General features: G+C 33.5%; 1 protein-coding gene across 5 annotated transcripts in view; it reads right to left on the minus strand.

Moving 5' to 3' along the window:
* Positions 1-486: 486 nt before the first annotated feature.
* Positions 487-16,648, minus strand: part of FOXN2 (forkhead box N2) — a 56,257-nt gene continuing 40,095 nt past the window's right edge. For all 5 annotated transcript variants that reach the window (XM_027113174.1, XM_027113170.1, XM_027113173.1 and 2 more), the window contains exons 3-6: positions 15,516-15,640; positions 12,731-12,795; positions 6,378-6,446; positions 487-4,880 (exon numbers count right to left, since the gene is read on the minus strand). In XM_027113174.1, coding sequence (XP_026968975.1) covers positions 4,357-4,880; positions 6,378-6,446; positions 12,731-12,795; positions 15,516-15,640 — 783 coding nt within the window. In that variant the 3' untranslated portion in view covers positions 487-4,356. The remainder of the gene's footprint in view (positions 4,881-6,377; positions 6,447-12,730; positions 12,796-15,515; positions 15,641-16,648) is intronic.

The raw sequence follows: 16,648 nt of genomic DNA on the forward strand, positions 1-16,648 counted from the left end.
TGTTCAAGGGTCAACTGTATTTAGAAATAGTCTTTTTTTTTCGGCCGTGCCGTGTGGCTTGTGGGATCTTAGTTCCCTGACCAGGCACTGAACCCAGGCCCTCAGCAGTGAGAGTGCACAGTCCTAACCACTGGACCACCAGGGAATTCTCAGAAATAAACCTTAATAATTACATATTCTACTCAATTTTTCTTAGTTATATTTCAAAATATCTCATTATATATACGAACAGGAAAAGTACAACTTCAGGAAGAGAATAATGTAATTCACACTATTTTAGCTTTCAATGATCAAGATGACATATAAAAACCAGGAAAAAGAATACTTTCAAAAAACAGCCTTTAAAAAATTCTGAAATTAAAACTTTTATTCTTCATCTGCATGACTCCAACTTTGTAACACTGGAATAGAAAGAGTGTGTCAGTGTAGGAGTATGAACCACCTACATCTATACTACCAACCCCCAAAGGAGAGAGAAAGTACAAGTACGTTATAAAACAAGGTTTATTCTGTAATACTTCATCATAATGAATTGCATCTCTTTGGTAAAAATAAACTTTATAAACAATAATCAGAGATTAGATACAAAAACTAAACATTTGTTAAGTTGTTTTTAATATGAGCAAAGACTGGCAACTGAGAAGTGGTACACTTGGACTGGTCATCTACTTACTGGCAATTATAACTCAAACTCGGTAATTTTTATGCTACATTAGAAAAGAGGATAAGGACAGTTTAATAACTCAAATTTCTTGAATCAGCATTCTTTCACTTAAAAATAAATAATAGTTACAATGAATTGGCAATTATACATTTTTATACACTATGTAATGGCAACATAATACTTTAAAATTAAGCACTTAGTTTAATAAGAAATGTACAACAATTTTAAAAACAAGTTTTGACAATGGCACTGGCAGTTAGATGCAAAAAATGTGCTTTTAAAAAAATGGCAGGTATAACATTAAAATACTCTACTTTGTCTTTCAATAAATATTTTGACTACATCATTAACATACTAAAGCAAACTTTGTTTAAATCAAAGCTTATATAACATTTCAAACTAACAAAAAACTATATAATATATGTAAACTAGAAAGCCTCAAAGTTTCTTAATTAAATGCTATGGTCTTCACAAAAGGTTGTTAAGTTACTGTAGTATTTAAGACAATAGTCTTCACAGCTTTGTGAAGTATTCACACCTGTTGCTTAAATTGCTGGGAAAGGCCTCCTGGTCTACGAAGACACACACATTCCCCCCTTAAAATTTTCTCTAGTTTTGAATTCGTGCTAACATATATTTAACTGACGACCCAGTATGACACTTTACATAATGCCTCAGAAAGTAGCAAAAGAAAAAATATATATATTCTAAACTTTACTATATACAAAGGAATCTGAGTTAAGAGAAGTCACATTGGTTACAAGGAGGACATGAAAGGCTCAAAGGTGGAGAAAAGGAGGTGATCCACCAATAATTAGCTTCTCCATGTAATACTTTCTTTCTCTGAATTTGAAAAGTAAAATAAAACATGAACTAACTTAGTAATATATTGCACAAATCAATTTCAAAAATACATATTCATGAAACACTGATTCTATTTGGGATGTGAAAGATGAAGATTAACTGTTAAAACTTCTACTAGGGATCTATTATAAACTGGAATCGGTTGTAACAATTTATATTGATGCAAGGCAAATTATATGTTAGTTTAAGTCACAGTTTTAAAATATAAAATCTCTCCAGGATTGCCAAGTTGTTTTTATTATAGTAAAATTTGCTAGTAATATATTCTTAGAAATACAATTTCCAGTCCATAGGACTTGAAATGACTTTCCTTAACTGGGTGGTTATTAGCTATGTTTTTATCTCAACAAACCTGAGGAATGGGATGTCTATGGAAGTATTAATGGTGGACCATAATTAAAAAGGTTCTTCACCTTAAAAATAACTGCCTTGGTAAATCAGCACATGGAAAGTGATGCACTGAATTCTATATAAGAATTCAATATAAAATATCCTATAACTTCTTCCTGTTAGGTTTTAGTGTGAAAGTTTATTGACCTTGCTAGTGATGAACAGAACTTTTAACTTTTAAATTTGTGGGAAGAGTACAATGAAGAGGGAGAGAAAATCAAGTTTAAAGAGTTATTGTTATTTATATTAAAACAAAAATAACTTTGAAGATCTCTATTTGAACTGGGAAGGACTTTCCCCCTCCTTATCTTACTTTCCTTTACTTCACAAATACTAATTATCTAATGGACTGGAACCAGACAGAACATTTGCGGTACAGAATTTCAGCTGAACAAGATAAATTGGAACCAGATCATTAAAACACTGTTAATAAGGTCTATACAGAGGGCCACAGTAAATAGCTTAAAAACATTTTGTTATTAAAATGATTTTTATAATCTCGGTACTACTTATACCATGGTAAAAACAATTTCTGGTGTTATAAGCACTGTCTACAGTAAAAGATGTTAACTTGGGTTAGCCATTTTCTGTAGCAGATGTGACATATACGAAGAACAAAAAAATCCAATACCTCATCCTGCACACTTATTCATTATCAACACATTGAAAGATTACTATTTTTCAACAGCACCGATTCTATAAATGTGGCTATCCAGGTTCAATTACAATTAACATGGGAACAGGACAGGTAATATTAATGTTGTTATCCCTGGCTTAAAGTCTTGCCAACTGAAAAAGACGTTTTCATTATGCTTCTCGTTTCAGTTTTGCCCAAATAAACTCTACAAGTTAAAAATATTTGTTTAAAAAAAATCCAAGAAAATGCTTTATTGTCATAGAAGTAGCTGAAAGTAACAAACCAAAATCGTGAGCTTATGTGTGTATGTACGTATATGTGTGTATGTATATGTATATATGAAATTATCAGAAAATGAAAACAAGGTCATTGTCTATGAAACAGGATGTAGCGTGAGATAAGACTGAACTTTTGGAAAGTTGCTCCTGCTGTTGTAAAAAAATATATAGTGAATAAGTTGAGTTTTATTAGTATCCCTGTTCCTTTTGAATGATATAGTCACATTATATAAATGATATGAAAAAATGTATCATACAAGCAGATTTGTTCAAATACTGAAAAAGGCCTTGGTCAATACACATTTCGAACAGTAACAAAATCTTTTAGCATGGATTTAATGGCACATAATAGGTATTACACTGCCTCCTCAAAAGGATGTATTATATAAGATTTAATTTTATATGAATTTTGAAATCCACGAAGGCATTTTGTCTCTATAGTTTTGTTAAATCCTTTACCTTAACTGGGTGCACATACAAATTTAATTCATACAAAGTTTGGGCAGAATTTTTTTCCTAAATGATCTACCTTTATTTACGATAACATAAGTAATACGTATTCAAAGTGTTTATATTAGATTACACTCCATTCGTACTACAAGATTCTCAGAATGCAGGACATTTAACAAGCAAATGAAAGATCCTCTTATTGCAGAAGTGTGCCAAAATGGGTGTTAACTTCCTAATACACTCTATGGCTATATCCTCTCATTGGATAGTTTCTCCTCAACAAAGACAGTTAGTGGCTAAAATTCAAACAATGGTTGCAAAGCACTTTGGGAAAGAAGAAATGGCTCCAATAAATGCTATGCAATATCTGGGAAGTTAAAAAATTTCAAAGATAATACAGTAGTAGGAATTACAGGGTTCTTAAATGAAATTACATCACAAAATTGCCTTTTCTAAATCTTAGAATTTTTGCTGTACTGCCTATGTATCCAAAAGGAACTTTCTAGACATCTAGGATCTTTTCCAATTTATATTCAACTTTGTTCATGTGTCAACAAAAAATAATTAAAAACAAAAACTAAGACAAAATAAAAAATTGAAATCTCATCCTACTGGATTGCATTGTGTCAAGAGGAATATGTGAGAAAGAAAGCAGCAAAATTTTTAGCTGGATCAGCAACTATAATTAATTACAGATTGGAAGAGAAAATGAAAAAAATATGTTACAGAGTTGCCAATTCATATATTTGGACACATTAATAGAATAAAAGATTTTCCCTACAAGTTTAAGACAGAGGCTGGGGATTTTTTTTACATAATATTTCCAAATCTTATCACACTTATCACAGAAATTATGCTTTTAGGACTTCACATCATATTTATGATTGGGCATGATCCTAACAGCAATTATTTAATAAAAATTTAAAAAACAAAAATGTTTAGAAATAAACAGGTAATTAGCACCCCTCCCCCACCCTGAAACAAAAGAAGTCCATTATGGCTTTGATATCCCTTGTAAAGAATTAAGTAGAAGAGTATTGCCACATTTAAAAATTTCACACTAATAAGTATTTCTATTTTTTCCGCTGCTTTTGATTTTGTGTCTTTGCAGTACTTATTAGGGAACCTAGACATGTACGAATTCCAGCAAGGTGGAGCAGAGATCCAGCTGCCTCTTTGAGCTCCTCATCAATTTCTTGACACGACTGTTTTCGCATCTTTTTGTCTGGCTGCCCTTTTTCAGAGGTATCTGCACAAGCCTGTGATGCATAGCCACTGTCTCCAAGAGGATCATCTTCATAATCAACGTCTGTATCTTCTTCACTGTGAAATCCTTCACTGCCATCACTTCCTACATGGCTACTCTTTGGGATAAATTCATATACCTCATCCACAGAAGACAGGGAAGACACACTAGACCTGGATGCACAACGCTGTGCTGTCATGCTACTTGCACTGTAATTGTGGTCTTCTTTTGGATCAATGCTGGTGGCTAAAGAATCACTCTCGTGTAATCGCATAGCACTGGAATGATTAAATGCATTGCTATAACTCCTTTTTTTTTGCACTGCTGTTTTAAGAGGAAGAGGCTTCTCACCTGTGGAAAATAAAGCTTCCATCAATAAATCAAATGCATTTGATTGCAGAAACAGGCCATTTAAAACTACTACATCACTCCTGAATAAGTGCTTTAGATTGGTAATGTTTTGTGGGTTTTCAAATTTTATGCAGACCGTATCATCCTGTAGGTATTAATGTGAAACATTTTTAAACCACTTAATGGTATGTCTTGACCTTTCCATGGACAATATAATTACTTTGAGCTGCTTGCACAGAATGCCTCAATATCAATGTGCCACTGGTTAGCTAACCATTTACTTATTGATATTTAGGTTGTTGCCAGTTTTCCACTATTACAAATAATACTGCAATGAAAATCCATCCACAAGCCTTTTCTTACACATACACAATATTTTTTTAGGAGAGGTAACAAGAAATATAATTAATAAGTAAAAGAATATACACATTTTAAGTTTTAATTGGTATTTCCAAACTGCCTTCCAAAATGGTTGTACCAATTTATATTCTACAGTGTATGACAATACCCATTTCCTATACTTAACCCCTAATATTATCAATCATTTTAATTTTTCATAATCTCATGGACAAAAAGATAGTATCAATATCGTTTCATTTTGTATCTCCCTGATTTCTAGAGAAGCCGCATCTTTTCAAACGTGTGTTGTCCATCTATATATTTCCTCCTCTGAGGCCCACCTATTCATATATTTTGCTGACTTTTCTGTTGAACTGTTTCCTTATTTCTTACTTATAAAATCTTTTTTATATACACATGTATACTCAATATTATTCCTTTGTCTGTATATAAAGTGAAGAAATATGTTGTCCCAGTGTTATGCTTAAAGATATCTGCTGTTGTCAGAACTCTAAAATTTTGATGTTTAATTAAATTTACACAGCTTTTATGGATTTCGCATTTTGTATCTCATCTCAAAAAAGGCTTTTTCCATTTCAAGGTTATAAACATACTTTTCTATGTTTTCTTATTCATAGCTTTCATTTTTACTTTTAAATCTTCAAGCTTAATTTCTAAGTATGCTATTTATTTCTTCATTTCTTAGTCAATGTAACAAGATCTATCACAGCATTAGCCTCGATCTCTCAACTGCTCACATAAATTAAAAGAAATATAATAAAACAGAAACTAAGTTATTCAGATGAAAACACAATCTAGTTAGAAAGAAGTAATTCTGCCTGCAACACTAATATTTTGCATCCTAAATGACATTTGAGGGACTTCCCCGGTTAAGACTCCGTGCTCCCAATGCAGGAGGCCCGGGTTCTATCTCTGGTCAGGGAACTAGATCCCACATGCCGCAACTGAAAGACGCCGCATGCCACAACTAAAGAGCCCACATGCTGCAACTAAAAGAACCTGCATGAAACAGCGAAGATCCCGTGTGCCGCAACTAAGACCTGGAGCAGCCAAATAAATAAATATTAAAAAAAAAAAATGACATTTGAAAGACACTCACAAAAAATGTATTTTAAAAAGAAAAGTGTGATTGCTTACATTCCAAAATTCCTTGTTCTATAGAAGTATTTAAAAGCATCATTGCAGTGGCAGCGTCAATATCAGATTCTGAAAAAGGAAAAGAGTGATAATATTCATGTTCTTTATAAAAGAGAGTCTATTATAAAGGAGAATTAAGAGGTACTAGAGATAAAGAAAGTTCTCTTCTTTAATTATTCACAATGAAAATAAGAACCTGACCTGCATTTCAATAAGGATTGCCCTTAAACAGATTAAATTAGCCAAGAAAACACAAAAATATTAATACTGTCTTTAGTCATAATTATATACAAGCCTACAAGTACTACAGATTTATATAATACTCAAGAGCTCAAACATAATTATGGATATTCCATAAGAAAAATGGGTTTTAAAAGAAAGGCTGGTAAAATCAGCAGGTTCTATTCCAGAGGTCATTATGCTCTCATACCTACTTCTGTACTAAAAGTTCACCCCTCTCCATCTTAGCCATCTCTGTTAGTCTGAACAATCGTGACTGAATAAATGTAAAATGGTATAATCTAAAATGTGAAGGAAAAGTTAGAAAATGTTTATAAATTTTAGGTTATAAAGAATAAGTTTAAAACAAGACTGATATGAAACCCCCCATTTCTATATCTCAAAGCTGGAAAATTTTTATTACCCCAAAGTTTTGCATTTTACTTGTAATATCTAATTATAAAGTTATTTTTGATAATAAATTCATGAGGATAGTGACTTGCTTTCTCCTCATCTTGACCATAAACTGTGTGAAGGCAGGAAATGTTTTTGACCTTAATAAACAGGCTTAACTTATCAGAAGATTGTTGCTATGAAGGAGCACATAATACTATACTCTTTTCCCTTGAATAAAATGTGATCTCATGAATCAGAGTCTCTAGATGAATGTCTTTCCAATTAGACTGTCAGCTTCCTTAAGATAGGAATCATGTCTTATCCTCTTTATGTTCCATAAGCCTGGAACAAATAGTGGTTCCTTGATAAATGTGTAAAGAATATATTACATCTTTCCCCTCCCTCCTTTCCTTAGATTAAGCTGATTATCACCAAATTACAGAGTCTTTGGCATGTTCTAAGTATTATCAACTTAGAAAATGGACAAAGATGGGCCTCTAAGAACAACAGAGGTGGGATTTAAACCTGTGCAGTCTACCTCCAGAACCCAGGCCTTCAATTTGTACTCTATCATCATCCCTTAATACTTACTAAGCATCTATAATTAGAGTAGGAAATTTTGTAGAAAATTACCGAGTATACTGGAAATTCTCTATTCTGTTATTCATTCAATAGAGTGTCCTGTTATAAGGCTGACATCATTCCAGGCTGTGAGAATATAGCAGAAAACAAAACAGGAAAATCCCTAACCTCTCATAACACAAAGAAATACAGTATATCAGAGTGAAAAACACTAGGGAGAAGAATTAAGGGGGAAGGGAGACACAGAATGAGGGGAAAGGTGGTTGCAATTTTAAGTAGAGGTTAGGGAAGGCCTCAAGGAGAGGTAACAGTTGAGCAAAAACCTCAGGGAGGTGAGAGAATGAAACCATGAAGACACCCAAAGGAAAAGCATTTCAGGCAGAAAAAAACAGCAAGTTAAAAAGAATTTGAATCAGTGATTCCCACATGCCACAGCCACAGAGGCTAGCAAAACAAAGACTTCTGCAATTCCTATCTTTCAGAATGAGATCTGACTACAATACGATAGAGTTCAGTATTCTAACATGTCTTTGAAGAAAAAAAGGTACAGCTATAGCCCATATTGTATCTCTGTGTGAACTGGAAAAAAAAAAAAACTTGCCTCCAGGTGAATGTTTCCCTATACCAAGGCACACAGCTTGGGGACTGGAGTGCTGGCTGATTTCAAAGCCCATTCACTGCCTCAGCCAGGTGTCCTTGTGCAGGGCACAACTTGCATGGCATTATACTAACAGAGCATTATACTAACTGCTCCATGAAATAATTAAATATCTACCTTGTTTCCAACTTTATTAAAAAAAAAAAAAGGGAGTGGTAGTGAGGGAGAGAATCTAATACTGAAATGCATTATAATGAGGAAACAATTTCAGGAAATTTATTAATCTTATAAATGAAGCACCTATAAAACATTCTTAATTTCTGAAATACCTAAAACTAAAGAAAATTGATTAAGAGACTTATCCTGTACCATTTCCTTTCTTAAAATAATAACAAAATTAGGTACTGTTTCTATAACAGTAGAATGATAGGAAAAGTGTTCCTTAAATACCCTTATTTCTTGTAGGAACTTGTTACAGGCAAATTAATTTGAATTTTCCCACATGAAATTACTTCTTTGCAAAAACTTCTTTGCAAAAGGATTTTATCTACATCTGATTTGTTTGGTTCAGAACATTTGCTAAGTATGCTTCCCACAATGCCTTGCCAATTAACTAAAAAAAAGTTTAACTTCAGTGTTAAAATAAGCACCAATGATCGCAGACACTCGGTAATCAAGAACACCTGGTTATCAATACAATCTTGAACTTCTTGGAACAAAAACTAACTGTGTAGATTTTACAAACAATTTTTATTTATAGTACCAAATCAGTTTTGGTATTAAAATTAAACTTAAGACTTATTTGTTTATTGTCACAACTGAACACACTTCATAATGCTTTTTTTCATTAGTAAGTACTTCATGCTGTTTTAAAGATGGTGCTGGGTTTTAATAAACATACTATTAGCTATATTATTTAACATATTCAGTTCATGAAGAATAAAAATTTGGTTCATTTATAAAGTCTTTTGTATATATTTTCTCTGACACTATTTAGTTTAATCCTATAATTCACTTCCAGTTTACAGTCATTTGTCATTAGAGCCATGAGAGCCATCAAAACAGTGAGTTAAACAATAACAACAACAACTTAGTTAAGTCATATTATTTCCCTTTTTATCCTTCATAGTTCTGACTGGGGTTCAAAATATGCTACTGATTTAATAACTGGTTCAAATAAATCTCTGTAAAAAGTGTTAATTTATGCCTCCTGGTTTATATTTTCTTAGCCTTGATGCTAAGAAATTATTAATAATTGAGAAAAAAATTTAAAAGACATCAGGCTTAACTATGTGAAAGTGAGGGTTACAATAAGACAAATAAGTTTCTATCATCTGATTCTCAGTCCATTTGCTTAAGGAATGATATGAGAACCAGAGGCAGAATTTAAATGGTTATAAGCTAAGTAATAAATATAATAGGACTTACTGCCTTTATCAAAACCAATATACACATTTACAGAGCATCCAAACAGAGAAGCTGTTTCTCATGATTCTTTAAAGAAGTAGGAGAGCGATTTCAAAAAATTACTAAGACTTTAAGCTGCTTGGACCACCAGTTTACTTTCATTTCAATTAAGATAAAAATTATGCTAATTTGTAACCTGAAAATTGAACTTAGATATGCACTTAGCCCCTAACTTCATCATTAACTGTCTAAATTTCATATTTCCTTGTAGTATGCTAGTGCTTAAGTATAAATACTAAAATTTACTAACTAGAATATAGTTCCGTTTTTGTTTTCTTTGTTCACTGATATATCCTTGGTGCCTAGAACAGTGCCCAGCACACAAGTGCGCTCGATAAATATTTTTAAACAGATGAATTTACTCCAAACCCACACCAAATATTGACAAAAACAGCTTTTGTTTTGCTATCTCAGTATGAGATTCCTGTGCCTCCTGCTGCCCGCTATACAATACTGTAAAATAGCTATTGGCAAGATGAGCAAAAAACATTAGACTTTAAAAAAGATGATTCTGTGAAGTGACAGATGAATCTTATATTGGATTCTAATACTGGAGCCAACAATGAAACTTCTGTGATCTTTACAAAACACAAAACTGACAATGTCATCTCATTCTTTAAAGACCTTCAGCAGTTCCTCCAACGCCTCATATCTGGTAGGAGTGCAGGCTTTGAAATCAGAGTTCCTTCTATACCATTTACTAGTTGTGTGACTTTGAGAAAGTTACTTAATCTCTCTGAAGTTCAGCTTCCTTATTTGTAAGAGAGGGTAACAATACCTCAAAGAGTTGCTGCAATGCATGCGAAACACCACAGTCAGGAATTCAATGCGAACTAATGTTATAGTTATAGGAAGAAGTTCAAACTCATTATGCTAAATACGCTCTCCTTGATTTGGCTAATGCCTGCTTAAACTTCTTCATTTGCCTTGCCCACACTAAACGATCACATCTACAGCCACTGGACCGAGGCTACCTGGTCCTCTTCTATGCTCTTAGGTTTCAGCCACACTTACCGACCTGCAGTTCCCAGCAACTGTCCTCCACCAAACCTCTACCCAAAAATATCCTCCCAACTTCTGAGGCCCAGAGCTCAAGCATCACAGTTTCTTCTCTAAGAGGCCTTTCCTGACCCACCTCTAAGCTTAATTTGCCACCCACTTCCTTTTCTCCCAATGTACTCTGCATAATTCTAGTCAACCTTCTTCAATTAAACTCTATGTTTTCTGAGAGTAGGGCCTGGGTCTCTTTCATCTCTGCATATCCCAAAGCACCCAGTTCAATGCTTGGCACAATGGAGGAATTCAGCAAGTACTTGTAGAATAAACAGTTGAATGTTTAATCGACTTATCGTTGTATTTTCAAACTTTACCCTAGAAATAATATCAAGAGTTATGAAAAAGCAAATTTCCTCAGAAGTCTATGAATATGTGCTAGAGCAACCTGATTTAATGATAAATTTTCTTAAGTTTTTGTGTGGTATTACGTTTTCCTGTTAAAACTCATGAGAATTGTGTATTCTATTCCAGGACAGACTTGCATTGGTTGACAGAATGCCAACCACCCTCCCCACCAAGTGAATTACTAGAAGGGGAATAGCCCTAAGACTCACAATGATAGAGATGGAGGGAAGTAAGGTGTTAGCAGTCATGGAGAGATATAAAGTCATTAGATGAAGAAGTACCTAGGCTCTAGTTGTGGAAGCTGCTCCCCAAAGGGAGAAGAAGAATTTGGATGGAATAGAACAAGAGCAAAAAGAAATTCTAAATAAACCCCAGAATTCAAAAGAGAAAATGTTCTCAAAATGTGTATATGAACTAAGCTTAAAAGACTAAGGGTCAGAACTCACTGAGGCAATAAAAAGATAAAGGAAGTTTCAGCAATACCTAAATGTAAAGAGAGCACATTTACTCATGCAGGTAACAGGAAAATGGATACTTGCCTTATGTTAAGTTACAGCATATCTGAAGCAGACTCCCAATCCGCTTAACTTCTCTGCAGAGTCCTCTTAAGCTTTTTCACACTCTTTCCCTCCCTTATTTTTACAGACTACCATCATATTGTTTCCTAGGCTTGGCTTAGTGTAGTTCTAAAGAGCCTAAATATCTCTGATACACAGAAAGGCTTTTAGTCTGAGAATTTCTATTTTTAAAGGTCATAGAAACATCTGTAGGCTCCAAAGCAACAATGCTAGGAAAACTTATGTTAATATATCACTAACCTGTAATACTAACTATGAGTAGGGGGGGAAAACTGCAATTTCAGAATTTTGACCTACTTTTTAAAAGTCTACAAAATTCTAAAAGTTAACATTGCTTTCTTCCTAAATTATAGTTCTTTACACTTAACCTATAAAAGAAATATGTAAAACCATCCCTAACTCAAAGGCCGTACAAAAACAGGTGGCAGGCCACATTTGGCCCATGGGACATAGTTTGTCAACCTCTATTCTAGTCTGACAGACTTAAAAAGATAATTCTCTATTGCAGGCATTACTAAGAAATATTTCCCTATTTTCAAGGAAAAGTATACATAAAAGGAAATGAAAACAGGGATATAAAACAGTATACACAGTATAATCCCAGTGGAGAAAAAGTGTGTGTGGGAGGTGGGGGGTGTATGTGCATGTATGTGCATGCACGCAAACATATCTACTCATGTGAAAAGCATAAAAAGGACCAAAGCAATTATATTAAAATGTGAACAGCAGAGGTGCAAGATAGATAGGGGTAGGGGATTAAGAGGTACAAACTACTATGCATAAAAGAAATAAGCTTTAAGGATACATTGTACAACACAGGGAATAGAGTCAATATTTTATAATAACTATCAACGGAGTATACCTTAAAAAATCGTGAATCACTATGTTGTACACCTGAAACGTATAATATCAAGTATACCATCAAGTATTCCTCAATTAAAAAGTTAACAGCAGAATAAAGGGTAAGTTTTAGTTTCTTTTTTATAAATGTTTTTATTTTCCAAAACTTCTACAATGAACATTTAATACTTTTATAATTTAAAAATAATTAAACAAAAGTTCTGAATTTTGATCTGAGTTTTTATGATTTAAAATACTGATCTTTCACATACCTTTGAGAGTTCGCACCTGGTTCTGCTTGAGTACAGAGCTTAAGTAGTGAGGTGATAAAGAACCACTGAAAAATAAAGAGATAAGACAAGCGTACTTATAAAAGATCTTTATTTCACATTTTATAGAACTTAGTTACAAATACAATTAATTTGTACAATAAAAAACACAAACTATTTTTACCTTGTTTTCTTTGCTAATACTATTCAGTTTAGGAAGAGTCTGCCAAAGCAGAAAGAGCATAAGATCCAAGTTTAAATCACAACTATTTGGGTGTTCTTAGGCAAAATAATTAATCTTTTAGTTTCTTCATCTGTAAAACAGGAGTAATTAAACCTCCCACGTAGGGTTGCTGTGATAATTGAATAAGAATAATGAATTTAAAATGCCTGGAACAATAGACAATAGTAATAGTTACTGTCTGATTTTGTATTGTATGCCTAAGTTTGATATTAATACAGGTGTTACAATACAAATAAAGTGTTTATCAAAACAATGTTTAAGGAAGACTGTATGGTGATGACAAAAAACAGATAAGCTCCTGATTTAATCAATAAATATCAGTATCAAATTAAACTTTCTATATTCATGAAAAAAGACCAGTAGTTATTTTCTTGTTTTTGTTTTTTTAGTTCCAAAAATTAAGACATTTTTGGGACAAACTATTCCTCTTCTTTGGAATTTTTGATAGTATTTTTTAAAAATCTGCTTTTTGCTAACCAAATTAAAAGTCTAGGGCTTCCCTGGTGGCGTAGTGGTTGAGAGTCTGCCTACCGATGCAGGGGACATGGGTTCGTGGCCTGGTCCGGGAAGATCCCAGATGCCGCGGAGCGGCTGGGCCCGTGAGCCATGGCCGCTGAGCCTGCGCGTCCGGAGCCTGTGCTCCGCAACGGGAGAGACCACAACACTGAGAGGTTCACATACGAAAAAAAAAAAAAAAAAAAAAAAACAAAGTCTATTTCTTAGTCACAGTTTTACATACTCTACAGATCATTCTCTTCCTCAGACTTACCAATTATGACATGAAAGGGCTACACAAAGTTGTGTCAGATGGAACTGTCATTTTGCCAAACAATGATATAGAGAAAATGTTTCTAAAAATATTAAGGTAATGTTTTAAAGTCAAAGATTATAATCTTTATGCTGTTGTTTTATCTACCTGTTTTTAAACCACAAAATCAGCTTTATTTAACATATAAACATATGATAAAGCTAAGAGATATAAACATGAAAATGCATCATATCAAAGGCACAGGAAAGTGTATTTTTGATGGTATACAAAATAGAGTGCCAATTCTCCCATTTAATTTTTAATAAACAATAACATTGCTAAATAAAACATGAAAGGACCATCAGCAGAACTTACCATTAGTTTCTAAACTTTTTTTTTTTTTTTTTTTTTTGCAGTACGCAGGCCTCTCACTGTTGGTGGCCTCTCCTGTTGAGGAGCACAGGCTCCAGACGCGCAGGCTCAGTGGCCATGGCTCATGGGCCTAGCCGCTCCGCAGCACGTGGGATCTTCCTGGACTGGGGCACAAACCCGTGTCCCCTGCATCGGCAGGCGGATCTCAACCACTGTGCCACCAGGGAAGCCCTAAACTATTATTTTTTTTAACTAGGACATCTCATAAGCACCAACATTAAAGAAGGTTATCAACTCCCAAACAATGAGAATATAAAACTCTGATAACGTCTTTTCTAGGTTTCATTTCATAAGGATAAACCAGTTCTTATTACAATGATCCTTCTAATCTACTAATATGGTAAATAAGCTTAAATCTCAATGAGTATATATGTATATATATTGCTGACATTTCAACTTCAGTCTCACTAATTTTTTTAACTGTATCTCAGCTATAACCACTCCTCTAAAAGTCATCTAATAATACTTAAAGAAATTAAACACATGAAATGTTGATAACTGTTGCAAATGGGAGTTCACTTTCTCCCTACTTTTGTGTATGTTTCAAAATTGCCATGTATTATTTTATTAAAAAGCTTAAAAAACTTTTTATAGACTACCCTTAAAAGTATCTTGACAAAATCTGTCATTTTTAACTCAAATGAATATATGTAATAGAATTTTAAAAAAAGATTCTGAAGGTTTCTTTAAGAAAAGGAAACAATGAGATTTAAGGACATCGTATCATTTTCAGATTTAACTTAAAATTGGAAAGCTCTAAGATCAATTTGTTGATCACTGAGTTAGAAAACAGAAGCCAAGGAAAATCATAATTATATTTACCAGCAGAAACAAAACAAATAAAAAACTCCAAAGCATTATTTTACTTGACATTTAAAAATTTGAGACTTGAACATAATTTTCTAATATTAAACATATTGTGAAGGAAAAAAACTTAAAATAGAAAAAGAAATATAAATATGTATGTAAAAATGCTGCAATGACAAATTTAATCACCTTATTTAAAAATTTTTAAATATACTTTTACTTTCCCATGTCTTCAGGTCAGCATTAGCACTGCAGACAATTTAAATGATTCAACCTTTACAAAAAGGTTTCAGGTGATACCTGAAATCATATTATCACTGTCTTTAGAGTTTAGTTAGAATATTATTAACTACATTTTCCAGAATTTATGTTCTCACTTATCCAACATTCTGTTTCCTAATAAGTTAGACTATAAGTAAAAATGCCTTACGCTAATGTCTTATTCATAAATCTCTATATAATTAAAAAACAAAAAAACACTACAACTCTAAGTTTCTCCATCTCATATAATGAAATCTTATATATCACCACTGACGTTTACATGTTAGATCCTGTACCTTTGTGGTGATGCAGGAGGGGTGTAAAATGTTGATTTTGAGGGAAAAGGTTGCTTCTTCAGTGCTTGCATAAGGTTGGGTTTATATTCTGGATCAACACACCATAAGGAGCCTTTTCCATTAACCTAGAATAAAATATATAAGAATTAGTAACCTGGAACTTTAAGACACACAAAATCAGTGTCTGAATGCTTTTAATAAATGTGTGTGGGGAAAAAAACCCAATAGTACCTTTTGAATACAAGGCAAAAGTTGATGTAAATTTGCTAGGAATGGACTGTGTGACTAAAAGCCCCAGAGGCAGACTGCCTGGGCTCCTATCTCCTGCCCTGCCACTGACCCGCTGTGTAATTTTAGGAAGGTTAACTAACCTCTATTTCTCTGGGCCATTATTCCCTTATTTGTAAGGTATGGATAATAACAGTACCTACCTCATAGGTTTGTTCTATGGATTACATTATGCATAGAGTACTCTGCACATTGCATGGCACTAGGGCCACAGGACTGCACAACTCTAGGACATGGCATTCACATCACATTCTGTGAGAATGATACAACACCAAGCTGTGCAGAGAACATCATGAAGGGCTGTACAAGGTGGCCCTCCACATGCTAAGATGTCAACAAATGTTAACCCTTATCATTACTGTTAAAGAAAGAAAAGATTAGGTAGTGTCATTCTCCCAAAAGTGCTAAACAATATATTAGGTGATGCATATAAAAATAACTTCATTTTTTATGGCATTAACACTAGTGTTTAGTTTCCCATTTAAACTGTTTAAATTCAAGGCAAACAATTTAATGAAAAGATGGCAAAAGTCTCAAAGAGTAGTTAAGTCAAAAACTGAGGCATGGAAAAGACTCCTGTAAAAGATAAAAAAGAGGGAGAAGTATCAACTCTTCCCTCAAGATGGTTAAGTTACAACATTCGAGGAACTTCTGGATAATATGGTAATGGGCACACAAGCCCAGATTTCATGGAAATAGTCACTAGAATCTAAAAATAATACAATTTGTATGATTTCTGGAAACTAGAGAAAATATAACAGAAGTGCCCGCTAAATTGCAAATGGGAGGTGCCTGAAAGACTGGCTTGCCTGCTCCACAATTCCGCTAATATGAAGGAACAGCTT

The sequence above is a fragment of the Aethalodelphis obliquidens genome, unplaced genomic scaffold, assembly GCF_003676395.1.
Source record: "Aethalodelphis obliquidens isolate GAN/ISIS:26980383/991018 unplaced genomic scaffold, ASM367639v1 scaffold12, whole genome shotgun sequence".
NCBI lineage: Eukaryota > Metazoa > Chordata > Mammalia > Artiodactyla > Delphinidae > Aethalodelphis > Aethalodelphis obliquidens.